A 27,182-nucleotide genomic window follows, 5' to 3' on the forward strand; every position below is an offset into this window, starting at 1 on the left:
ACACATGCACAGAAATGATGACATCAGCTGGATCCATGACAAAATAATATATAATACATACAAGGGGCGGGGCTTGTTGTGTCTGGAACCACTAGTTTAGTTTAATTTATTTTATTTTCATATCCATAAGGAAATGTGTTAAAAGTACAATCCGTCATGTTTATATGTCAGTGCAGAAATGACCCATAACTGATGTCACAGAAGTACTGGACAATGAAACATCTTCATGTGCTTTCATCATGACTGTGGAGGACACATGTGCATGTTCTGTGTCTTTACAGGTTTATCTGATAGTTCACATACTGGAGGTCTGGTCTAATCCATGTCCTGTCAGCGTGGACCTGCTTCGGTCCGCCTCCTGTCCACGGACACAAGGACACGTCTGGGTTTAGACCAGGGTCAGGGTCACACACACTCTAAGCTCCTCCCACATGAATGAGGTTCATGGAAGTAACAGGTTTATGCTTAAAGAAGCCTTAGAGTTATTCTAGTGCAGATGTGTTCATCTGACAGACATGAGACAGAGCCCAGGGAGGGTTGGATTTAGACCCACCAGAGGGTAGAGTTAGAAGAACAGAGCAAACAGACAGGAAACAGGCACTCGTCCTACTGGGATGGATCACTGGTTCTAATGGGATGGATCACTGGTTCTAATGGGATGGATCACTGGTCCTACTGGGATGGATCACTAGTCCTACTGGGATGGATCACTGGTCCTAATGGGACGGATTATTGGTCCTACTGGGATGGATCACTGGTCCTAATGGGATGGATCACTGCTTCGAATGGGATGGATCACTGGTTCTAATGGGATGGATCACTGGTTCTAATGGGATGGATCACTGGTCCTACTGGGATGGATCACTAGTCCTACTGGGATGGATCACTGGTCCTAATGGGACGGATTATTGGTCCTACTGGGATGGATCACTGGTCCTAATGGGATGGATCACTGCTTCGAATGGGATGGATCACTGGTTCCAATGGGATGGATCACTGGTTCTAATGGGATGGATCACTGGTCCAACTGGGACAGATCACTGGTCCTAATGGGATGGATCACTGGTCCTACTGGGATAGATCACTGGTCCTAATGGGACGAATTATTGGTCCTACTGGGATGGATCACTGGTTCTTATGGGACTCATCACTGGTTATAATGGGATGGATCACTGGTCCAACTGGGACGGATCACTGATCCTAATGGGATGGATCACTGGTCCTACTGGGATAGATCACTGGTCCTAATGGGACGAATTATTGGTCCTACTGGGATGAATCACTGGTTCTTATGGGACTCATCACTGGTCCTAATGGGATGGATCACTGGTCCTACTGGGATGGATCACTGCGTCTAATGGGATGGATCACTGGAAATAAATGTCAATCAAAAACTGAATGAAATAGATTTTCAAAGTGATTTTATTTCATTCTAAAACGGTGACGATTACACAGCATCTGTTAAAATTAACTGAACTATTTTCATGTCTGTTTTCAATAGTGACAATAGTAGCATTAATTATTAGAAATAGAAACACAGTGAATTTAAAGTGTTGCATAATTTCATTTACAACAAAACTCTGATTTAATGATAAGACTTCAGAAAACAGTGAAGTCATTGGAGCTTCTACTGTACATGAGCGCTACTGACCATATGAATTCACCCAGATAATGATGATGGTAATGAAGCTGACTGATATGAAGAGGATGTAGAGGCCGAACAGCAGGCGGTCTATGACAAAACCCACCTGGATCCACTCCTCTGAGCTTGGACTTCCACCCTGATGCTTCTCCACAAGGAGGCGAACGGCCTGGAGGTCCTTCCCCAGGCTCCTCAGCTCCTCTAAGGCCTGGTGATCCTCCTGGGCCTGGACCTTCTCCGAGGCCTGGACCTCCTCTGGGGCCTGGACCTTCTCCGGGGCCTGGACCTTCTCCATGGCCAGGACCTTCTCTGGGGCCTCCACTGGTGTCTTGCTTACTTCTGCCACCACCTCATGCATTTTCATGTCTAGATCAATAATAACAGAAAGATCACAGTGTTTTCTTGTTGTTCGATCTGCTTCTACTTGTGCAAATGCCAAATAAATCGGTCTTGATTTCTAAAAACTCTGATCAAACCCTGGTATCATGGTACCAGCTCTCACATAACCACTCTAAATGTCAGCCAAGAGTCCAGATCAGGATGTAAGGTCACATGTCTGTGCTCCTTTGCTGTAGTTGTCTGTGTCCTAATGCCTCATACAGACTGTGTCAGTTCAATTATACAAACCAATAAATGAAAAAAGAGGAATTACTGAGAAGCACCTCATTAACATGAACAGGTGGAATTCAAATTCACGTATTGACCCTTTGCACCAACGTCACAGTTGTCACATGACTAGGGGTGCAGTGCCATGGTGGACAGCAAAAGCAACACAACAAACAAATGAATGAGCGACGGATTCTGTCAACCAGCACTGAAAATAAAGTTCTGGAGTTGTCCTGCGGAGTGACTCACCTTAGTGGACGGCACAAAGAACGCTATTTGGAGAAGCTAGCGATAGCAGGGCTAGCTACTGACCCATACCTTCTCCCTCCTGATGTGTTTACAGATCTATCAAAATCCTCCAGTCTACTGGAGTTTAAAGCACACGATCTGTTCTGTTCTGTTCTAAATGCAGTCTCCCCATACACAGGTGTGATCTAAAGCAGACTACAGTCTAGATGATCCCAGTTCTTAGTCTCAGGTTAGATTACCGAGTCACTGTACTGCGCTCACAGCAGATGAATATATCTCATAATGGTAAAGGAAAGATACAGCTAACGTTAGCTAGCTAGCTGTGTATGTTTTTAACATGTTTCCCCCAGCATGCCATCCAAACTCAAACAGACTGGAACCAAAAGCAGCTCTAATGAACGAACACTGAGTAATAATGTTAGTGTGTGTCCTCAGTATCCTACAGTATGAGCTCTGGTGTTGAAGTGTCTGCCTTTCTACTGTCTACACACAGTCATATGTACAGTTCCACCACTAGAACAGATGGAGCAGCATCAGGACAATAACAGTAGGACATATAGCGTAGTGTAACTGGTAGAAAGTCAGCCACTACAACAACAGAGCTAATACTGAAGGTACTTATGACAGCCACTGGAACAGAGTGGCTCATAGTAGTTAACCCAGTCTAGCCATCTAGCTAGCGTTTGGTGGAGCTAATGTGCTATGGACACAAACAGAGCCTGTTCTATCTGTAATATCAGGTCCATCAGATCCAGGCTCTGTCTGGAACCATCTGAAACCATGGGTGTCTGTGAAGAAGGATGGAACTGTTGTGTGCGACCACTGTACGTGTAAAGCAGGGTTAAAAATGGACAAAAACAAGAACATTCAGATTAAATTCGATATTAGTCAGTTTGCTGTCCAGTGTGCAGTCCAGCACTTCCGCCGTCCGTCATGGTGCTCATTTGCGGCGCGAACAGAGCGTGACGTAATGTGCAAAGGGTCAATATGTTGACAATGAGAGCGTTAACTGCCTTTACCTCAGAGACACTCAACAACCAAGAGCATCTTCTGTATTTCCATTTTTAATAACTGTTGAGTTAATATTACTGTTCAAGGCAGTGCACGGAACAAACACTGACAGAATGGTTGAGTTACTGATGACCTCAAACTTCTGCAGTGACACTATTATATCTATAAAAAACACAACAGCCACACAAAGTCAGTGTCCTTCCACTTCAGCATCACCTCCAGTCCTCATCTCATCTCCTCATCTCATTTGTATCTGTCTCCTCTATGATCATCTGTCTCCTCCAGGATCATCTGTCTCCTCTATGATCATCTGTCTCTTCCATGGTCCCCACCACAGCAGCTGAACCAGCCCTGAGGTGCATTCTGGGAAGGCAGCGGTCCACATGGTGTCTGTTTTTACACATGACTGAACCTCTGTAAAAGATGCTCAGCCTTCAGTTTGGAAGGGTTCCAGCTCTGTCAAAAGCATCATATATTAGAACAGTACCCAAACCAGAACAGCCACCTGAACCACAGGACCACGGACCGGTGGCACTAATGTGGAGGTCTGACCCTGACCCTGGAAAGGACCATCTGGATGGGTCTCATGGTTCTGTAAGTTTTAGGTTCTTTGATTTTCAGTTGTGTTCAACCCCCCCAGTCCTTACTCAGAGACCAGCTGTGGGGGATGGGCAGGGTTCCTTTGGTTCCTACATCACAGACGCCCTGGCAGGTAAACCACAGACCCTCCTGCTGGAGACCTGTGTCTCTGGGACCGTAATGAGCAGCTCTGAGGTTCCACAGGGGGCTGTTTTGGTGCCCTTCCTGTTTTCAGCAGACTTTATGTCCAAATCTGAGTTCGGTCACATCCGCAAGTATTCTGATGTTCCTGTTAATGTGATGTGTATCAGAAATGGGTAGAAGGACCTGACAGAAGAACTGATCTGACAAAACCTGATGTCTGAGAACCTCCAAGACTGAATAATGCATTTCCACACGTCTAATTCCCCTCTTCTTAAAGTCAACATTCCTGTGGTGGACACTCAGGTTGTGCTGATGTACCAACATCTTGGTGTCCACTTGGAGACCAGATTTGGTGTTCTCTGAAGAAAAACGCACTGTATCTTTAGGAACAGTCGTCTGCTTTTCTCAGTGTCTGGACGTTCCTGCTAAGATGCTACATGTACCAGTCAGTGGTATTAAATGAACTGTTCTACGTCTGCTGGGGAGGAACAAACCAGTGGGAGATGGTGGACTAAGAACAAACATGTTAGAACATGTGAGGACGTCATACCTGCATCTCTGGGCTCTTTAGGCTTCCAAGGTAGAAAAACCAGAAAACCAATAATCTGCAGAATGAGAATGTGCATCCAGCGCGGGACGGGAGGAAGGTCAGCAGAGCTGTGCAGAAGATTGGTGATGAGGATGGTCTCCAGCAGACTGGCCACCATGAGAGCCAGGCAGAGCGAGAAGAAGACATCTGGACACAACAGGAGGTTAGAGGAGGCTGCAAAGGGTCATCACTGACTGTATATACACACAAATGGTCATAACTTACTGTATATACATACAAATGGTCATTATTTACTGTATATACTCATAAATGATCATCATTGACTGTATATATACATAAATGGTCATCATTGACTGTATATATACATAAATGGTCACCATTGACTGTTTATACACACAAATGGTCATCATTTACTGTACATACACACAGATGGCCATTATTTACTGTATATACACATAAATGGTCATCATTTACTGCATATATACACACTTTTATCCTTTTGTTGTAATCCAGTGTCAGTTTCATTTGCTGCTGGAATAACCTTATGAATGAACACATGGTTCCAGTTTGTTTTCAGACGTTACTACATGACTTATCCTTAAAATAAGTGCATGACTTGAATGGCGTGTGTGATTTGAGTGACAGTTACTTAGGAGGGGGAGGGTGTTTCCAGTGATGGGCAGCAGGTCATTCATGATGAGCAGGAAGACTGTGTATCCCAGAATGAGAGTCATCTTAAAGGATGATCTGTCCACACTCTGAGGAGGAAGCAGGAAGCTGAACAGGTCCACGGTGATGAGGAAGCAGCTGGGGATGAGCAGGTTGACCACGTACAGGGTGGCCCGGCGCCGCACTCGGATCTGCACATGAACAACACAAGAGCAACGGTCAGGACCAACACCAGAGTAGGTTTGGAGTCTGCTCTTGTCACTTTATTCCATATTTGATAATTATTTTTCCCAATTATCTTAATTACATTTGTAGAACAACAAATGGCTCAGCCCAACGCCTGGTCTGTATTTTACCTCCACCAGAGGGGGAATGTGAATGTGTGTTTTGTCCAACTCTCTAAACCTCCAGATGCTGAACTCAGCTCCATTTGGCATGACCTTCAACCACCAATATTTCCTCCAAATCCCATCAAAGCTCTGATGCACTTGGATCCACTTCTATATCATTCATACATATAACAGTGAAATAGTGCCTTTAATCTGTATCCAGCTCCACAGAATGACCAAACATGACCTTTGACCTGAAGTCATTTGAATATCATGGTGGAAAATCCAGTCCAATCGTTGGGTTGGACTTTTCAAATCTAAAAGAACATTCTTGTCCACCTTGGAGATTCTGTTGGTGTAAATCTGTTCTACACACTATATTTATCCACCAAATATATCAGCTGTAGAATCTACGAGGAGGGACAGATGTTCAATTTGAAGGACAACTAAGAAGGTTGAACACTGATCCATTCCATGTAGAAGTGAATGGACAATCCAACTGATCACCTAAACATGTCTGATTTACTCATGTTTGTTGTTCTTCTGATCAGAAGGATTAGTTGCTTTAATGCACAGGTGTCAAACATGCAGCCCGGGGGCCAAATTCGGCCCGCCAAAGGGTCCAATCCGGGCCACGGGATGAATTTGTGAAATGCAAAAATTACACTGAAGATATTAACAATTGGTGGTGTAAAAATCATTTTAATTCAGGTTCCACATACAGACACATACAGACCAATTAGATCTCAAATGGGTCAGACCAGTAAAATATTATTATAATAACCTATAAATAATGACAACCCCAAATTTTCCCTTTGTTTTTTGGTGTAAAGAAGTAAAATCACATGAAAATATTTACATTACTAAACTATACTGTTACAAAAAAAAAAAAAAGTGAATAGCCTGAACAAATATGAACAAACAGAAATGTCTTAAGAAAAGTAAATGCAATTTTACCAATATTCTGCCTGTTACTAAATGTTTTAGGCGATTGTAATGCACATGTGTAAATGATAAACTGATAAACCGAGGCAGAATATTGTTAAAATTGCATTTGTTTTTCTTAAGACAATTCAAGTTGTTCATGTTATTCAGATTTTTAAGAAAACTTTGTAGATGTACACCTGATCATAATATAATTTTACTTTTTTTTACTGTTATTATTTTACTGGTCTGGCTCACTTGAGATCACAGTGGCCCCTGAACTAAAATGAGTTTGACAGCCCTGCTTTAATGGAACTCCTTTCCAGTTGAGTCGGTCATGTCCCTATGAATCCAACGGAGTTCAGACTTAGTTTTACAGACATGATCAGGATAAAGGATCCATTTGGAGATGATGGATCTGACTGTTTTCCTGCAGGAACTGAGTCATGCATCAGTGAACATGGACCAAAAGGATTTTAGAAACACAATTATGGATTTGACTGAGACACACACACCTATTTAGAAAAGACAAACAAAAACAGAGGAGACCAGGACATGTCCTCTAAGCACACACATGCAGTCACAGTGGGTCAGTATTACATTCAGGAGCAGGGCTGTAGCACCAAATTCTGGGCCCATACACAAAAAAGTCTGATGGGCCCCCCGCAACCCCCCCCCCCCCCCGACACACACACACATCCACCCATCTGCCAAGGGCCTTACCCACCAACCACCAACACAATGGCTATATCACAGGACTAACATTATGATTTAACCATAATTCACAAGTCTGCTTAAGCTGCTGTATAAGAAAACACAACCATGCGAGACTGTATTTACCCATTATATTTCCTGAGTGAACAAGAATGGGCCAAATTTTTCAATAGCCTATAATAATATGTCATAAATGGTAACCAAACAAATTATGACTCAATAGTCATTTTCCTGTAAAGATACAAAAAAGGCAAAAACAAACAGATTTGAACAAGTATTCCAAAAATTAAAAATAGCACAATTCTATACATTCCAGTTTACTCTACAGAAAATGCCCACTGACTTCTTGCTGACAAAATCCCTGATGAGGTCTTTAAAGTCCAATGCTCTTGCCAATGTGCTTTCAATGGAGGGAAGCCTAACAAGCAAGGTGCGTTTCTCAAACTCCGTGTGGAGTGAACCATTTTGCGCTTTTCTCAAGGGGTGTTCACAGAGTAGTGACAGTAGTCTACTTTTTTGGAAACAATAATATACCAGTTTATAAAATCTAATGCGTGAAGCTTGCATATAGGTCGATATTTATCATGTAATTTAGTTGAACAACAGGAAAAAAAAAATACGTAAAGAAAAAAAATCTTAACTTCCCATGGGCTCCCCTCTCCCTTGGGCCCCCCCACAGCTGTGTAGGTTAACACCCCTGATCAACGGCCGTGTTCAGGACTACTGAAGTCACATGTCTCAGGCAGAAAAAAGTCCAAATCATCCAGTAACAGTTCAATGTTTTTCAGTGTTTCTCCTCCGGTCCATCCTTTGAATACTGAGCCCATTCCCTTTACAGTGGACACCCTGTCCAGTCAAACAGAACAACCAGTCTGTTTACTTACATGGAACGCAATTTCATCAATGGCTTTGCTGTCGTCATAATCAGACATGGAGTAATTATGGTATGTGATGTCCAGCAGCTCCCACTCCCCCATGGTCGTCATGACTTTCTTGGATCGCTCTGTGATTTTCTCTATAGACCATCCTAACTTCATCTTTATGTCCCTGGCTGGAAAAAAGAACAGAAAGAAGAAACTAAAAAGAGAAGAAACTGTCGTCTCTGGTGAGTAAAGACGATTTAATTTAAGGCCAGTAGAAGTACAGACAAAGAGGCTTTAACCCTTAAAGACCCAAATGTCCACCTTTAACCCATAAAGACCCAAACGTCCACCTTTAACCCTTAAAGACCCAAACGTCCACCTGTAACCCTTACAGACCCAAACGTCCACCTTTAACCCTTAAAGACCCAAACGTCCACCTGTAACCCTTAAAGACCCAAACGTCCACCTTTAACCCTTAAAGACCCAAACGTCCACCTGTAACCCTTAAAGACCCAAACGTCCACCTGTAACCCTTAAAGACCCAAACGTCCACCTGTAACCCTTAAAGACCCAAATGTCCACCTTTAACCCTTAAAGACCCAAACGTCCACCTTTAACCCTTAAAGACCCAAACGTCCACTTTTAACCCTTAAAGACCCAAACGTCCACCTGTAACCCTTAAAGACCAAACATCCACCTTTAACCCTTAAAGACCCAAACGTCCACCTTTAACCCTCAAAGACCAAAACGTCCACCTTTAACCCTTAAAGACCCAAACGTCCACCTTTAACCCTTAAAGACCCAAAGGTCCACCTGTAACCCTTAAAGACCCAAACGTCCACTTTTAACCCTTAAAGACCCAAACGTCCACCTGTAACCCTTAAAGACCAAACATCCACCTTTAACCCTTAAAGACCCAAACGTCCACCTGTAACCCTTAAAGACCAAACGTCCACCTGTAACCCTTAAAGACCAAACGTCCACCTTTAACCCTTAAAGACCCAAACGTCCACTTTTAACCCTTAAAGACCCAAACGTCCACCTGTAACCCTTAAAGACCAAACATCCACCTTTAACCCTTAAAGACCCAAATGTCCACTTTTAACCCTTAAAGACCCAAACGTCCACCTGTAACCCTTAAAGACCAAACGTCCACCTTTAACCCTTAAAGACCCAAACGTCCACCTTTAACCCTTAAAGACCCAAACGTCCACCTGTAACCCTTAAAGACCCAAACGTCCACCTTTAACCCTTACAGACCCAAACGTCCACCTGTAACCCTTAAAGACCCAAACGTCCACCTGTAACCCTTAAAGACCCAAACGTCCACCTGTAACCCTTAAAGACCCAAATGTCCACCTTTAACCCTTAAAGACCCAAACGTCCACCTTTAACCCTTAAAGACCCAAACGTCCACTTTTAACCCTTAAAGACCCAAACGTCCACCTGTAACCCTTAAAGACCAAACATCCACCTTTAACCCTTAAAGACCCAAACGTCCACCTTTAACCCTCAAAGACCAAAACGTCCACCTTTAACCCTTAAAGACCCAAACGTCCACCTTTAACCCTTAAAGACCCAAAGGTCCACCTGTAACCCTTAAAGACCCAAACGTCCACTTTTAACCCTTAAAGACCCAAACGTCCACCTGTAACCCTTAAAGACCAAACATCCACCTTTAACCCTTAAAGACCCAAACGTCCACCTGTAACCCTTAAAGACCAAACGTCCACCTGTAACCCTTAAAGACCAAACGTCCACCTTTAACCCTTAAAGACCCAAACGTCCACTTTTAACCCTTAAAGACCCAAACGTCCACCTGTAACCCTTAAAGACCAAACATCCACCTTTAACCCTTAAAGACCCAAATGTCCACTTTTAACCCTTAAAGACCCAAATGTCCACCTGTAACCCTTAAAGACCAAACGTCCACCTTTAACCCTTAAAGACCCAAACGTCCACCTTTAACCCTTAAAGACCCAAACGTCCACCTGTAACCCTTAAAGACCCAAACGTCCACCTTTAACCCTTACAGACCCAAACGTCCACCTGTAACCCTTAAAGACCCAAATGTCCACCTGTAACCCTTAAAGACCCAAACGTCCACCTGTAACCCTTAAAGACCCAAACGTCCACCTTTAACCCTTACAGACCCAAACGTCCACCTTTAACCCTTACAGACCCAAACGTCCACCTGTAACCCTTACAGACCCAAATGTCCACCTATAAGAACTAGAAGCTGATTATTTAATGGTTCCACACACTACTATGGAAGGATCATATGTGTACGTCACCTTTATGGATGTAGGAGTTGAAGGACAGAGTGCAGTTCTGAATGTCAAAGGGAAAAGTGTAGATGTCCAGGTTACAGGAGCTGACCACTTTAACTGGGACTGAGTTCAACACCTTCCCATCACTGTAGAGGTAGACGTACGGGACGGACGGAGCTTTGTTCTCATCCATACTGGAACACAGAGAGAGAGAGAGAGAGAGAGAGAGACACACACACGCACGCATACGCGCACACACACACACACACATACACACACACACACACACACACACACACAGACACACACACACACACACACACACACACACACACCAAAGGTTAACTAGAGACACTGGACAGAACAGACCCCTGTCTTATTGTTCTACAGGTCTGTATGTAAGAGTGGATTAAAGACACTACAAAGAACACGGACAGAACACGGACAGAACATGGACAGAACATGGACAGAACACGGACAGAACACGGACAGAACACGGACAGAACATGGACAGAACATGGACAGAACACACACAGAACATGGACAGAACACACACAGAACATGGACAGAACATGGACAGAACATGGACAGAACACACACAGAACATGGACAGAACACACACAGAACATGGACAGAACACACACAGAACATGGACAGAACATGGGGATGAAAAACTCACAATTCATTAATGACTATATCTGGAACCCAGAACTGGTCCCTGGGAAGAGAGATCTTGTGGGTTCCACACTGGACTGGATCCCAGCTGATGAATTCATTCATCCACCACTAAAACCAGTAAAGCAACACACATGTCCACAGCAGAGGTTCTGTCATCAGTGATGCATTCACTGTCAAATGTGTGTTTAAGCCTCACACTTACAAAAGACAACCAGATGTAGGTCCGCAACAGCTGAGCCTTTTCATCCTGAAGGAAAGAAACAAGAACAGGAAACATTCAACACATACAAGAGGAAATATTCAACATATACAAGAGGAAACATTTAACACATACACAAGAGGAAATATTCAACACATACAAGAGGAAATATTCAACACATACAAGAGGAAACATTTAACACATACAAGAGGAAATATTCAACATATACAAGAGGAAACATTTAACACATACAAGAGGAAATATTCAACACATACAAGAGGAAATATTCAACACATACAAGAGGAAACATTTAACACATACAAGAGGAAACATTTAACACATACAAGAGGAAACATTTAACACATACAAGAGGAAATATTCAACACATACAAGAGGAAATATTCAACACATACAAGAGGAAACATTCAACACATACAAGAGGAAATATTCAACATATACAAGAGGAAACATTCAACACATACAAGAGGAAATATTCAACATGTACAAGAGGAAATATTCAACACGTACAAGAGGAAATATTCAACACATACAAGAGGAAACATTCAACGCAGACAAGAGGAAATATTCAACACAGACACAAGAGGCAACATTCAAGACATTAAGGAGGAAATATTCAACACATACAAGAGGAAATATTCTACACATACAAGAGGAAATATTCAACACAGACAAGAGGAAATATTCGACACATACAAGAGGAAATATTCAACACAGACAAGAGGAAATATTCAACACGGACAAGAGGAAATGTTCAACACAGACAAGAGGAAATATTTAACACATACAAGAGGAAACATTTAACACATACAAGAGGAAATATTCAACATATACAAGAGGAAACATTTAACACATACAAGAGGAAATATTCAACACATACAAGAGGAAATATTCAACACATACAAGAGGAAACATTTAACACATACAAGAGGAAACATTTAACACATACAAGAGGAAACATTTAACACATACAAGAGGAAATATTCAACACATACAAGAGGAAATATTCAACACATACAAGAGGAAACATTCAACACATACAAGAGGAAATATTCAACATATACAAGAGGAAATATTCAACATATACAAGAGGAAACATTCAACACATACAAGAGGAAATATTCGACACAGACAAGAGGAAATATTCAACACATACAAGAGGAAATATTCAGCACATACACAAGAGGAAATATTCAACATAGACAAGAGGAAATATTCAACACATACATGAGGAAATATTCAACATATACAAGAGGAAATATTCAACACATACAAGAGGAAATATTCAACACATACAAGAGGAAATATTTAACACACATACAAGAGGAAATATTCAACACATACACAAGAGGAAATATTCAACACATACAAGAGGAAATATTCAACACATACAAGAGGAAATATTCAACATATACAAGAGGAAATATTCAACACATACACAAGAGGAAATATTCGACACATACAAGAGGAAATATTCAACACATACAAGAGGAAATATTCAACACATACACAAGAGGAAATATTCAACATAGACAAGAGGAAATATTCAACACATACAAGAGGAAATATTCAACATATACAAGACGAAATATTCAACACATACAAGAGGAAATATTCAACACATACACAAGAGGAAATATTCAACACAGACAAGAGGAAATATTCAACACATACACAAGAGGAAATATTCGACACATACAAGAGGAAATATTCAACACATACAAGAGGAAATATTCAACACGGACAAGAGGAAATATTCAACATAGACAAGAGGAAATATTCAACACATACACAAGAGGAAATATTCGACACATACAAGAGGAAATATTCAACACAGACAAGAGGAAATATTCAACACGTACAAGAGGAAATATTCAACACATCCACAAGAGGAAATATTCAACACATACAAGAGGAAATATTCAACACGTACAAGAGGAAATATTCAACACATACAAGAGGAAATATTCGACACAGACAAGAGGAAATATTCAACATATACAAGACGAAATATTCAACACATACAAGAGGAAATATTCAACACATACAAGAGGAAATATTCAACACATACACAAGAGGAAATATTCAACATAGACAAGAGGAAATATTCAACATATACAAGAGGAAATATTCAACATATACAAGACGAAATATTCAACACATACAAGAGGAAATATTCAACACATACACAAGAGGAAATATTCAACACAGACAAGAGGAAATATTCGACACAGACAAGAGGAAATATTCAACATATACAAGAGGAAATATTCAACACATACAAGAGGAAATATTCAACACATACAAGTGGAAATATTCAACACATACACAAGAGGAAATATTCAACATAGACAAGAGGAAATATTCAACACATACAAGAGGAAATATTCAACATATACAAGACGAAATATTCAACACATACAAGAGGAAATATTCAACACATACACAAGAGGAAATATTCAACACAGACAAGAGGAAATATTCAACACATACACAAGAGGAAATATTCGACACATACAAGAGGAAATATTCAACACAGACAAGAGGAAATATTCAACACGGACAAGAGGAAATATTCAACATAGACAAGAGGAAATATTCAACACATACACAAGAGGAAATATTCGACACATACAAGAGGAAATATTCAACATAGACAAGAGGAAATATTCAACACAGACAAGAGGAAATATTCAACATAGACAAGAGGAAATATTCAACACATACAAGAGGAAATATTCAACATATACAAGACGAAATATTCAACACATACAAGAGGAAATATTCAACACATACACAAGAGGAAATATTCAACACAGACAAGAGGAAATATTCAACACATACAAGAGGAAATATTCAACACATACACAAGAGGAAATATTCAACACATACAAGAGGAAATATTCAATACATGCACAAGAGGAAATATTCAACACATACACAAGATGAAATATTCAACACATTCAAGAGGAAATATTCAACACATACAAGAGGAAATATTCAACACAGACAAGAGGAAATATTCAACACAGACAAGAGGAAATATTCAACACATACAAGAGGAAATATTCAACACAGACAAGAGGAAATATTCAACACAGACAAGAGGAAATATTCAACACATACAAGAGGACATATTCAACATATACACAAGAGTCCAGTCTTTGTCTTTTCCAGTACTTGTGTATTTTGGGTCATGGTAGAACCGGGCCAGGCTGTGATCACACACTAACAAGGTCGGTCTGGTTCTTACTGTGGTTCGGTTCCACTCTGCTGGTCCCCGGTCAGTACCCGGCCCATTAACGTCCCCCTCCAGAACCCCCTCCCCCTTAACACAGTGACAGACTGTTGTGCTCAGACTCCATTCAGATGGACTGGAGTTCAGCAGATCCACACAGAACGGCAGAGAGGCAATAAACCGTATGTGCAGTTGGATGGATATATGGATGGATATATATATATATAATGTGTCACATATTTACAGGGCTAGGGTTAGAGGACACTGGGTATATAAATATAATGTAATACAATATAATAATATAATATAATATAATATAATATAATATAATATAATATAATTAATATTATCCATCCTACTTCTATCTGTATGTCCAGTATAAGTCCACTCACAATACTGCTGGAACAGTTTACATGGAACTCACCACTCCTAGAATCCCATAGAGAGTGAAGTACGTGTGGATGCTGGTGCGTGTGGTCATGTTCATGACCGGTCGAATGGCCTTCAGATTAAAGACAGGATCCAGAGCTTTGAGAAGGGTGGGCTGGCTGGGCTCCGAGCAGTTCAACTGGAAACCACTGCAGGGAACTACAAACACACCCATGAACAGGGAACTACAAACACACCCATGAACAGGGAACTACAAACACACCCATGAACAGGGAACTACAAACACACTCATTAACAGAATAATCTAATACACTCATTAACAGTCTAATAATCACCAGTTGGCTGACTTCATTTTAATTTAATGCTGTTTTTTTACTTAGACCATTGTCTTTCTGTTCAGTTTGTTGATGTTTTCAGATCCTAATCTGACCAGTCACTGATGATGATGATGTTGACTTAAAAACTCACCAGATGTAAAAATGACCAACACAACCAAAGTCCAGCAGAATGACGAATGAAACCACTAAAATGAAACCAAAGTGAGGTCATATGATCAGTTCATAGACACAGAAGGGTATGTTTCCATGGTGACATCAGATCCATGACACACTCAGACCATCCTTTACCTGTGGACTTAGATCCTTGGGCCCCATGTTCTCAGGTTTCGTCTGGAGCTTCCACTCACACAGGCCTCTTATCTAGAACCTGTCAGCCGTTCAGTATCAGACTTGGTGAACTTGTCCACACACTGTCCACTCAGGACCTACCTCCCAAACTGAACTCAGACGGACCGACCCACGTATACATAGAACCGCTGGAACCCAATCCTGATGTGGACAAACCCCTGGCAAATCAGGTGGTGGATGCAAAACTCAGGCCAACAGCTGTTTTACATGAATGTGGTTTCAAACAAAAGAAAGACAAACCGCTGTTGGGACACTGTGTGACTTACAGACACCGAAGGAAAACCACCTCCACTCCACTGTCACACCAGCACGTTTGATGCAAATAAACAGTAAATGCACTTGGATCAACATGATAAATATATAAAAAAAATAAAAATTCATCATGTCATTGTTCAGGACGATTAGTGACATGACATATATTTACCAAAATGACACCATGTCCTAAATGAAAATACAGACTGTATACTTTATGAACCTACGGGAATATTTAAAGGGTCATTATAAAGCAGCGCTAACATTCTTTGTACTGATTCCAACAGGGACTATGGGGACTATGGGGACCATGGGGACCATGGGGACGCTGTATCAGTGATGTCCCAGATGTCTGTTCCACTCAGGTTTTGAAGGCAGTTCTTCGTCCTTCTCTTCTTCACCACATTCATTCATTAATCTCCTGTGCTTTTGTTTATGTCAGTGTGACTGTATTATCTTTCAGACGTTTATAAAGTGTTTTACAGCTGCTCCAGTTCACTGCTCTGCACAGGTCCTGATGTCCTGGTTCTTCAGTGAACTCTACATGTACCCATGAAGACAGACGTCCACTCTGAAGTGGAACAGCTGATCTGCACACGACACTAACTGAAACACTGTTATACTAACCCAAACCCAACAGGACACTGGAACTGACTCCAGTGTTTCCTTGTGTTTTGGTTCTAATGTTATATTTCAAATAAATGAATAATCAATCAGTCCATACAGAACACAGTCCATTTGGTTTTTCTGAGCAGGACGCTGTCAGACAAATGTGGAACAGTGGAAAAGACCTGGGAGCTTTAGTGAACATGTACACATGTACACATGTACAGACGTACACATGTACAGAAGTACACATGTACAGATGTACACATGTACAGATATACACATGTACAGATATACACATGTACACACGTACACATGTACAGAAGTACACATGTACACATGTACAGATGTACACATGTACAGAAGTACACATGTACACATGTACAGAAGTACACATGTACACATGTACAGACGTACACATGTACAGAAGTACACATGTACACATGTACAGACGTACACATGTACAGAAGTACACATGTACACATGTACAGAAGTACACATGTACACATGTACAGACGTACACATGTACAGAAGTACACATGTACACATGTACAGAAGTACACATGTACACATGTACAGAAGTACACATGTACAGGAGTACACATATACACATGAACAGATGTGTATGACAAAGAAACACTAGTACACGTTTAAAGGAATCCCAATGAGAACATGGGGCTATTCAGACAGACAGGAAGGATGAGGACACACACACACACACACACAGGTCTCATTGTAATACTCAGTGTAATACTAGAGTGTTTAATATTACGCATATTTATTGACGGTCAGTGCTAAATAGAGTTAGTGACACTAAAATAGATTTATTAATACCACACTTTTCCTTCACAGAACCTCAGAGTGCTACAGCAGAACAGGGCACTTTAGAAATATCCATACATCAACAGTTCTAGTGTTTCTTAAATAGGCACATATTCTGTGTAGCTTTGAAAGAGTCCAGGCTGTGTTAGTCTCAGCTCCACAGGGGGGTGCTCAGGAACGGTTAGGACAGGACAGAGTTTGGCTATGTTTCAGAGGTGATGGAAGGAGGGTCTACACAGGGGCTTGGTGTGGTCCAAGAAGGTCAGCTGAGGGTCAAACCAGAGCAGAGGTTTAGGAGCTGACTGTCAAAGATGAGCTGGGATAAGGATGAAGAGTGGATCTGCTGAGGTGTGCCAACAAGTGCTGCCTCCATTTGGGTACCGTTCAGTTGAAGGAAATTCGTCTTCATCTATGTCTTTATCTCCTCAGGGCATGTCCTGATCTGTGCCAGGGTCACAGATGGACTTGGGGCGGTTCGGACATAAAGTTGTGTGTCATTAGCAGAACAGTGGTAGAACATTCTGTGTCTGCTGATGACACTACTGAGGGAGAGCACGTAGGTTATGAATAGTATGGGATCGAGCACTGACCCCTGTAGAACCTCACATGTGACTGGGAGTGGCCCAGACTTATATGGCCCTGTTTGGACACAGTCAGTTCTGCCAGAAAGGACTGGAACCACTGGAAGGCTGTACCTGACAGTCCAACAGTGGAGCAGAAACGATCCAGGAGGACGGTGTGGTCCACTGCATCGAAAACCACCGTCAGGTTGAGGAGAAAAGACGGTGATCCTGCATCAGCTGGCATGAGTAGGTCATTGGTCCTCCTGAGCAGCACCGCCTCTGTGGGCGGAGCACACAGTGGTGATGGAAGGTATGAATCTGCTGCTGAGTTTGAATCAGCCATAACATGTACACTGACATGGTAAAGTGCATTCCATTGTTTGTGATAGAGTGTTCGTCCTGTTTTCTTTACTCTCATTACTGTTGTTAAACTCCACTACTGCGTCTTATCAAACCAACTGAAACCACGTCTCCATCCACTTTCATGGATGGTCCACCTGTGGACCTGCACAGGTCCAACCATTGGACAAACTTTACTGGAGCATCCGAAACAGGTGAACACTGATCCCACTGTCAACGGACGACGTGAGTCACACATGTGGAGAAGCATTTATCTGTCGGCCATCTTTTATGAGTCGCTGCGGCAACCCCACTAGGACAAATCAGTGTTGTCTGAGTCCAATGAAGTTAAAGTACACAGACTTCAGTATATTCAGTATCTGTCCATTCCTGGACCTACTTTGGGTTCTTTCACAGCTCAGAGCCGATCCAACTGACAAACGGTTTGATTTAAACCTGGAGGAAACTGAGCGGTGGACGGTAGGATTTGTCCTACTGAGGTTGCCGTAGCGACTCGTAAAAGACGACCGACAGATAAATGCTTGTACACATGTGTAACTCACATCGTACTCAGACACATTGTCCGTTGACAGCCACAGATACAGCGTTAAGACCCTCCAAAAGGCTTCAGACCCACATTCATCCCCTGTGGTGGTGGTGGTGGTGGTGGTGGGGGGGGGGGGGGGTTAGGAAAGACACACTGGAGTTTCCAGATGAATTTTGGATGATGGGCGGGGTCAAGGGCATCCCAGATGGACCGCCCACTACTGTTTAATTCACAAGTGTTGAATCAGACCGGTTTCAGACAAATATTCCACATTATTGTAAAGGTCTAAATGCCATCTGAAACAGACTCAAAGGGAAACATTTAGTTTAAATATTTTTACATGAAAAATATCAAAAACTACTGCATCACAAATGGATAAAAAAAATTAACGTCTATTTTTTTTCCCCAGAATTCCAAAGTTCTCCACAGTGAAGTTCCTCTGACATTTTCTTCCTCAAATGTATTCAGAGTAAACCTTAAACCCTCTATTTTACAACCCAATAATTGGTTAGAGGAAAAAAATATTAGATCAAACCTAAATAGAAACACTTTAGACAAATGTCAGCGACACAGATGGACAACAAAAGGAAATATCAAATTAAACAGTTTTATTTCAATTATCAATATCATATACATTTATTTACAATATTTACAACATACAAATAATATTAACATTTTATTCACATGTATTTTGCATAGATATATGTGTTTATTAATTGGAAACACTGAGTTTAGAATATGACATAAATAATATAATGGTCAAATATTAGTGTAATTGGAATAAATGTAGTTTATTTATAGAGTATATAAAATGAATCCAGAATGACGGCACTAAATTGGGTCACTTTACAAACATTCACACTCACTAAACTATTCACTTTTTTTTTTTTCACAAATTTTTTTCTCATTTCAAAATACATTTTCCTGAAAATATAAGTAATTACCGACCCAAAAATATAAGTTTGGTGCAGATTATTGTAATTTAATTTTTTTGACCGGATGTTAATCTTCCCTTGACTTCATCCTGATGCAGAGCTTCTTAAAAACACACGACATGAGGTACCTCACACATGAGGAAATGGATTTAGTTTGAATGTCATAGTTTTATAATATTACTGCACCAGTATTCTGTACACTGAAGGGAAGTGAAGCCTATCTAGCTAGCTAGCTAGCTAGCTAGCTATAGTTCATTTGTGGTCGTTTGTCTCCATCTTGTGGTAAAACACAAACAGTACTATTGACTTTTTACCTACTCTTCTCCTCTTCGATGTAAGACCCATTTCTGGCCTTTTCCTTCCAGATGGAGCCTGTTGAGTGAGTCCAGCCTTAGTTTGTATGGTGCTTGTTCATTCTTTTGTTCATTCTTACTCTTCTTCTTCATTCCTTTGTTCATTCACACTCTTCTTCATGGCCTGTTCCATCAGTAGCTTCTAGATTGACAGGTTCATTGTGAAAAAATCTATCAAATGTTGCTGTTTCTGTTCCAAGTGTGTGTTTGTGGAACAGTGTTTGTGATAAATTAGTGTCTTCCACTCGATGTGGTTTTATTTGTCTGTTGGACTGGTCATTGACTGAACCTGGGTCTGACTATAAAAACAAAGGACCTGTCCCCCCCCCCCGGTTTCTGCCTATGCCTTTTTTTTTTTTTTTTAATTAATATATGAAATTTCCGTCTATGTCCCAACACTAATTTCTAAAAATCCTTCTATACAAACACTGTTCTATACAAATATGCTGTTAATATTAGTAGTAGTAGTAGTAGTAGTAGTAGTAGTAGTAGTAGTAGTGTAGTACTTATTTAATACTTAGTAGTATGAGTATGGAAATCTTTGGAATGTATTGATAGATTTTTATTACTAAAATTGGGGAAAAAATGTTTTATAAAGGATACATGTAATGAATAAATGTACCTGTAGATGGCGCTAAACATATTAACTTTATAGATTTAAAGTTTAATTCGGTCTAAATGTCGTTTGTTCCTAGAGTATTTCGTAATTTCTGTTTGAATCCACGTTAGTAACATTATAAATAACATTAATGTTACTCGTGAAGGAAACAAATCCTGAAAATCAGAACATCTTGTTTTCTTAAAGAGCTCCCTATTGACACTGTTGTCTTTTATTTTGAAAACAGGAAGTATTAGCCGTCACCATAGTAACACATACAACTCCGCTTCTGTGTGTTAGCTTGTTATCAGCCGTCGTTTATGTTTTCTGGTCAGTTGTCTGTTGTACTACTGTATGATGCAGGGCTCAAATACATACCTCATACGTCCGAACCATCAGCACAAGTAAGTCCGACATCGTAGTTAAAAAACAGAGATGAAATACAAACAGTTAAGTTCTGTTAGCTGTTAGCCAACCAGCTCACTGCTAAGGCATGTTTAGCTTTGTTAGTTAGTTAGTTAGTTAGGTAGGTAGGTAGTAAGTCAGTTAGTTAATTAGTTAATAAGTTAGGCAGTAAGTAAGTTAGTTAGTTAGTTAGTTAGTTAGTTAGTTAGTTAGTTAGCGACACATAGTCCCGTCTCAGTACTCTAGTTTGTTAACTGAACAACACTATTAGTATGACAAAAACCAAAAAACAGCAAACACAGTTAGTTCGTATCTGACTGAACATAACTATAAAAATAAGTCCACCTTTAACCCTTAAAGACCCAAACGTCCACCTTTAACCCTTAAAGACCCAAACGTCCACCTTTAACCCTTAAAGACCCAAACATCCACCTTTAACCTAAACCATCTTCTGATCTAAACTGTTTAATACCTGTTGATCCACTAATCCTATCAATCTATGTCAATAATTGGCGTAAAATACAGTTCTTCATCTTTTCATGGTCATCAGATATGACCATATTTGGACATTCAGAGGCTCCGTAGTTACCGTGGAAACACCGTCATCTTCTCCAACATTGATTCACCAGTAAAACCCATGGAGTTGGATCAATGACAGTGGATGGACACACTGGGTTCATGTTCATGTTCAGTTAATGACAGACTGAACTGAAAAAGACACTGTTTATTCAGTTTGATCTGTTTCTGATATAAAAACCATCAACTTTAATCTGAGCTTTAATGAACATCTACAAGATCAGTGAATTAAATACTGGAAAATACCTGACATTCACTGGAAAAATGCTAAATACAGAGGATAGATTTTTAATAAATGGTGCTAAATCACTTAATAAAGGTTAGATATAGAGAACACGTCATTTGGGAGCTGACATATAAGTAGTGCTGGGTCTGTATGGGTTCAAATGTACAAAATTACAGGAAACATTTGTTGATTTTCTTCCTGTCCTCTCAACTTTTGTTGAACTCTTTCAGATTTAAACCAGCTGTGGTCAAAGAGTATATTCGTGAAATAGTGAGGGACCGTTTGTCGGGGGTCCGGTATAACCCAGAGGAGGTTCCGGAGCTGTGTCGGTCGTTGGCAGACAGCATAAAGGATAAGGTGAAAAGTAAGTGGTGGGGTTCAAAGCCCCTGGTCTTCCATGGCTCTGTCATCTGAGAACACAGTCAACCATTTATTATTCATTTTATTGGTTTATTTAACGGGGACATTGTGCATGAATTCACAGGGCTGTAAATGCGTCAGAGTTAGAATAATGGTTATTGTTTATCTGCAGTCTGTGGACACATGTTAAAGTGTCCCATTAAAAGGAGCACAGGGTTACAAACATACCATTCATAAAACAGAGCTTTAAAATACCCAAACACAGACCAGTTCAACTTTTACAACACACAAATCCAACTATTCCTCCAAATAAAATGATCACAGACTACACATAACAGGCAGCACCATTTCTAAAATGTATTAAAAACACTTGTCACTACGAGAATAAAGTCGTAAAATATCGAGATAAAACCTGTAATTTTACTAGAATAAAGTCAGAATATGATGAGAATAATATCGTAATTTAAAAACAGGTGGAAAAATATAATTTATGAAAATACAGTCGTACCCACTGGTTTCAAAACGGAGAACTGGGAACATTGTGTGAGGTTCTACTTTCATTTGGGGTTTACACACAAAGGCCAAATACTGAGCCTATTAGCCCCGCCCACCAAAATACTGAACCTATTAGCCCCGCCCACCATCAACACATTAGCATTAGTCGAAGGACTTTGAAGACAGTTCACACATGTTTTGGTTTGGTTTGTTGTAAGAACTGAACAGATTTGGAGTAAATTGTTTTTTTTAGTGGAGGAGGAACTGACTAACTTTTTATCACACTATTGCAAATTTATTTTCAAAATATTACGATTTTAATTTCATGAAAGTATGACATTATTTATGTTAAATTATGAGGTTTTTTTTTTTTTTTTTAATTGATTTTATTCTCAGAATATTACGACTTTATTGTCATAGAGGCTCGTGTTGTGATGTGTGTTCTGTCTCTGTCTACAGATGCTGGTTTGGACAGATATAAACTGGTTGTGTTCTGTCTCTGTCTCCACAGATGCTGGTTTGGACAGATATAAACTGGTTGTGTTCTGTCTCTGTCTCCACAGATGCTGGTTTGGACAGATATAAACTGGTTGTGTTCTGTCTCTGTCTCCACAGATGCTGGTTTGGACAGATATAAACTGGTTGTGTTCTGTCTCTGTCTCCACAGATGCTGGTTTGGACAGATATAAACTGGTTGTGTTCTGTCTCTGTCTCCACAGATGCTGGTTTGGACAGATATAAACTGGTTGTGTTCTGTCTCTGTCTCCACAGATGCTGGTTTGGACAGATATAAACTGGTTGTGCAGGTGGTTATTGGAGAACAGCGAGGACAGGGAGTGAAGTATGTCATCACCTTAGACTTTATCAGACACTAACATCACTACATCCTTTAGTACTAATAGTGCATTTGTAAGACTTTAAATGGACAAACAGGATAATTCATGGTGTTAATGATGAAGGACATTTGGACATCCATGCCCTGTCTGTGGGCAGAGTGGATGGGGTGGACAGGGTGGACAGAGTGGACAGGGTACAGTTATTCCAATAACAGTGCTTTATGTCATTAAATGATGTCCTGATGTTTTTTTTTTAAAGCTGTTGAGTGTTTTTTTTCTTTTTTTCTGATTTGTGTTTATCTCTTTATAAATGAATGGGTCACAGTTCATCCCACTATTATCAATTAGAGGTGTAATAGTCCATAAAAACTTCAGTTTGGTACGTTTTTGATTAAGGGTGTAAGAAAATATCGGTTTTGCAATATATCGCGATATTTCATTTCACAATACTGTATTGATATTAAAAAGTATTGTATCGATATTTTTAGGTATTTTTTCAAATGCAGATATTATGGAGGTTCATTTTAGTTTTTTTGGTTTTTCTTTTTTGTTTAATTTTTATTTATTCTTATTTAACATTCTTTTGTTAAATAATGTTAGTTCCTTTGTAGAGATTGAACTAAAATAATGTTCTGAACCAATAGAATATGAACAATTGAACAGGATCTTAAACTGTAATGTCTGTCAAATATGATTTAAGTTTAAACACAGGAACATTTTGTGATATAGCATTAGATCCTGTTGTGATCAAATAAAAACGTGTTTAGTATTTGTGCATATTTCTGGGGTAGTTCAACTCTTCAAGGAAATCATTTAAAACAAGAAACAAAAAAAAATTGGCTTTTTAACAGTATCATGATATACTGTGATATATCATATCGTGATCCTAGTATTGTGATTTGTATCGTATCACCAGATTCTTGCCAATATACAGGCCTAGTTTGATATGTTTTCAGTACAGTGAAGGAGACCAAATTCATTTAAAAAAAACTGAACTAATCTACACCAAACAAGTAGTAGTGCTAGCAGTACTAGTAGTAGTATTAGTAGTTGTTTTGTGCAGTGAACTTGCCTCTTGTCTGTGTCTATATGTAAACTAGACCAAAGGTCTGTGTAGGATGTCCTCCAGGTGTTTATGGGATGTTTCAGGTCTGTTCCTCTGTTTGTGTAGGATGTCCTCCAGGTGTTTATGGGATGTTTCAGGTCTGTTCCTCTGTTTGTGTAGGATGTCCTCCAGGTGTTTATGGGATGTTTCAGGTCTGTTTCTCCTGTTTGTGTAGGATGTCCTCCAGGTGTTTATGGGATGTTTCAGGTCTGTTCCTCTGTTTGTGTAGGATGTCCTCCAGGTGTTTATGGGATGTTTCAGGTCTGTTTCTCTGTTTTTGTAGGATGTCCTCCAGGTGTTTATGGGATGTTTCAGGTCTGTTTCTCCTGTTTGTGTAGGATGTCCTCCAGGTGTTTATGGGATGTTTCAGGTCTGTTCCTCTGTTTGTGTAGGATGTCCTCCAGGTGTTTATGGGATGTTTCAGGTCTGTTCCTCTGTTTGTGTAGGATGTCCTCCAGGTGTTTATGGGATGTTTCAGGTCTGTTTCTCCTGTTTGTGTAGGATGTCCTCCAGGTGTTTATGGGATGTTTCAGGTCTGTTTCTCTGTTTTTGTAGGATGTCCTCCAGGTGTTTATGGGATGTTTCAGGTCTGTTTCTCCTGTTTGTGTAGGATGTCCTCCAGGTGTTTATGGGATGTTTCAGGTCTGTTTCTCCTCTGTTTGTGTAGGATGTCCTCCAGGTGTTTATGGGATGTTTCAGGTCTGTTTCTCCTCTGTTTTTGTAGGATGTCCTCCAGGTGTTTATGGGATGTTTCAGGTCTGTTTCTCCTGTTTGTGTAGGATGTCCTCCAGGTGTTTATGGGATGTTTCAGGTCTGTTTCTCTGTTTTTGTAGGATGTCCTCCAGGTGTTTATGGGATGCTGACACAGATAACTATGCAGAGGATGTGTTCATGAATGTAAGTGTGTCAGTGTTGTTTTGGGTCCAGACTGAAGGGGGACGGGGTGGACACCCTTTGACAGTGTGTCTGTGTTCTGTACCTCCACAGGAGAACATGTTCTGTGTTGCAGCAGTTTTTGGAAGCTACTACTACTGAGGACCAAGCAGCATGGATGGAAGAGGACATCCACTGAGCTCAGGGTCTTCTGTTATGGTCCATCTGGTCCAGGCTGTGGTGGTCCCTGTTGTTCTCCTGTTGGTCAACTGTCCACCACTAGGCTGTGGTCCAGCCTTCTCTCAACAGTACCTTGGGACATTGGGTTGGACACTGGTGCTGTTGAAGGGATGACCATGTCTTCCTCTGGTTCTGTTTTTTTCTTCTTTGTTGCCCGTGGGTTCCTGTGTCCCTGGTGTGGTTCTGATGATGCTCCACTGGTTTTCAGCGCTGTAGGACCTGTAGGATCTCCTTCATCTACTCGTCAGGTTCTGTAGGATCTCCTTCATCTACTCTTCAGGTTCTGTTGGATCTTCTTCATCTTCTCTTCAGGTTCTGTTGGTTCTCCTTCATCTACTCTTCAGGTTCTGTTGGATCTCCTTCATCTTCTCTTCAGGTTCTGTTGGTTCTCCTTCATCTACTCTTCAGGTTCTGTTGGATCTCCTTCATCTTCTCTTCAGGTTCTGTTGGATCTCCTTCATCTACTCTTCAGGTTCTGTTGGATCTCCTTCATCTTCTCTTCAGGTTCTGTTGGATCTCCTTCATCTTCTCTTCAGGTTCTGTTGGATCTCCTTCATCTACTCTTCAGGTTCTGTTGGTTCTCCTTCATCTTCTCTTCAGGTTCTGCTGGATCTTCTTGGCTCTGTCATTGATGGTTCTGATGACCCCAGTGTGTGTCCACGTCTGCTTATCTTAAAAACACCAAACACATTCATTCACTGCAGAGACTGAATAAAACCTTCAACAGGGTTCTTACGGGTCCTTGAAATCCTTGAAAATCCTTGAATTTCAATGTTGTGTTTTCAAGGTCCGGAAAGTGCTTGAATTTTAGTTTCAGTGTTTGAAAGGGTTTGTAATTCTAACTTGGGGATGTGGTTTATTTCTGTATTTCTAATCTTAACTCCAGCCAAAGCTCCTCCCACAGAGGTGACACATTTCTTAAACTAACCCTTTGTGTCCTAAAGTCAGTTCCAGATGTTCTCAGGTCCACTCCAGGTCCAGTTGGATCTGAACCTTTGTCTCTTTGGTTCCAGTGTGTCTGAAGAACACCAAGTACCTTCCCTTTTTTGGATTAAACTTTGTGTTCTTCTTTCATTTCTAAACTTTTTGCTGTTCTGAAACATAATTTTAGATGTTTATACATAATAAAACCTACATCATTGTGATAAACAGTTAAATAAATAATCCTGAGTGTCTGTGTTCATGTAGATGTGGATTTGACCCCGGTGATTTGGGACTGGAAACATTTAAAATGACCCTTTAAAAGTGTTTGAATTTGACCTTGAAAATGTGTCTGAACCCTGATTAAAATG

General features: G+C 40.5%; 2 protein-coding genes across 4 annotated transcripts; one reads left to right on the forward strand and one right to left on the reverse strand.

The window, feature by feature from the left end:
* Window positions 1–1,457: 1,457 nt before the first annotated feature.
* LOC115418538 (5-hydroxytryptamine receptor 3E-like) lies at window positions 1,458–15,834 on the reverse strand. The gene is made up of 10 exons (XM_030133045.1): window positions 15,700–15,834; window positions 15,542–15,596; window positions 15,108–15,271; window positions 11,431–11,475; window positions 11,230–11,336; window positions 10,575–10,744; window positions 8,302–8,468; window positions 5,431–5,641; window positions 4,782–4,967; window positions 1,458–2,008 (listed from the first exon to the last, which is right to left on the reverse strand). The coding sequence occupies exons 1-10, from the start codon at window positions 15,724–15,726 to the stop codon at window positions 1,644–1,646; spliced, it is 1,497 nt and encodes a 498-aa protein (XP_029988905.1). The 5' UTR covers window positions 15,727–15,834; the 3' UTR covers window positions 1,458–1,643.
* A 5,202-nt stretch (window positions 15,835–21,036) lies between these two features.
* Window positions 21,037–26,798, forward strand: LOC115418557 (tctex1 domain-containing protein 2-like). 3 transcript variants are annotated; one of them, XM_030133072.1, is made up of 6 exons: window positions 21,037–21,178; window positions 22,212–22,345; window positions 23,608–23,677; window positions 25,611–25,674; window positions 25,765–26,111; window positions 26,459–26,798. In XM_030133072.1, the coding sequence occupies exons 1-5, from the start codon at window positions 21,129–21,131 to the stop codon at window positions 25,810–25,812; spliced, it is 366 nt and encodes a 121-aa protein (XP_029988932.1). In that variant the 5' UTR covers window positions 21,037–21,128; the 3' UTR covers window positions 25,813–26,111; window positions 26,459–26,798. The 3 variants fall into 3 exon arrangements, with proteins under 3 accessions (XP_029988932.1, XP_029988933.1, XP_029988931.1); XM_030133073.1 differs by lacking the exon at window positions 25,611–25,674; XM_030133071.1 differs by lacking the exons at window positions 25,611–25,674; window positions 25,765–26,111; window positions 26,459–26,798 and adding an exon at window positions 24,790–24,967.
* Window positions 26,799–27,182: the final 384 nt, after the last annotated feature.

This window comes from Sphaeramia orbicularis, chromosome 4 (assembly GCF_902148855.1).
Source record: "Sphaeramia orbicularis chromosome 4, fSphaOr1.1, whole genome shotgun sequence".
NCBI lineage: Eukaryota > Metazoa > Chordata > Actinopteri > Kurtiformes > Apogonidae > Sphaeramia > Sphaeramia orbicularis.

Bases quoted from the DNA above. Each gene is read 5' to 3' on its own strand.
- LOC115418538 (XM_030133045.1), bottom strand. From the start codon at position 15,726: ATGGGGCCCAAGGATCTAAGTCCACAG. The intron at 11,337-11,430 runs GTAAGTGTGAGG...TACTGGTTTTAG, and splicing joins CCTACATCTGGTTGTCTTTT to TGGTGGATGAATGAATTCAT. The intron at 10,745-11,229 runs GTGAGTTTTTCA...TCTGTGTTCCAG, and splicing joins GATATAGTCATTAATGAATT to TATGGATGAGAACAAAGCTC.
- LOC115418557 (XM_030133071.1), top strand. From the start codon at position 21,129: ATGATGCAGGGCTCAAATACATACCTCATACGTCCGAACCATCAGCAC. The intron at 22,346-23,607 runs GTAAGTGGTGGG...CTGTCTCCACAG, and splicing joins CATAAAGGATAAGGTGAAAA to ATGCTGGTTTGGACAGATAT. The intron at 23,678-24,789 runs GTATGTCATCAC...AGGTCTGTGTAG, and splicing joins CAGCGAGGACAGGGAGTGAA to GATGTCCTCCAGGTGTTTAT.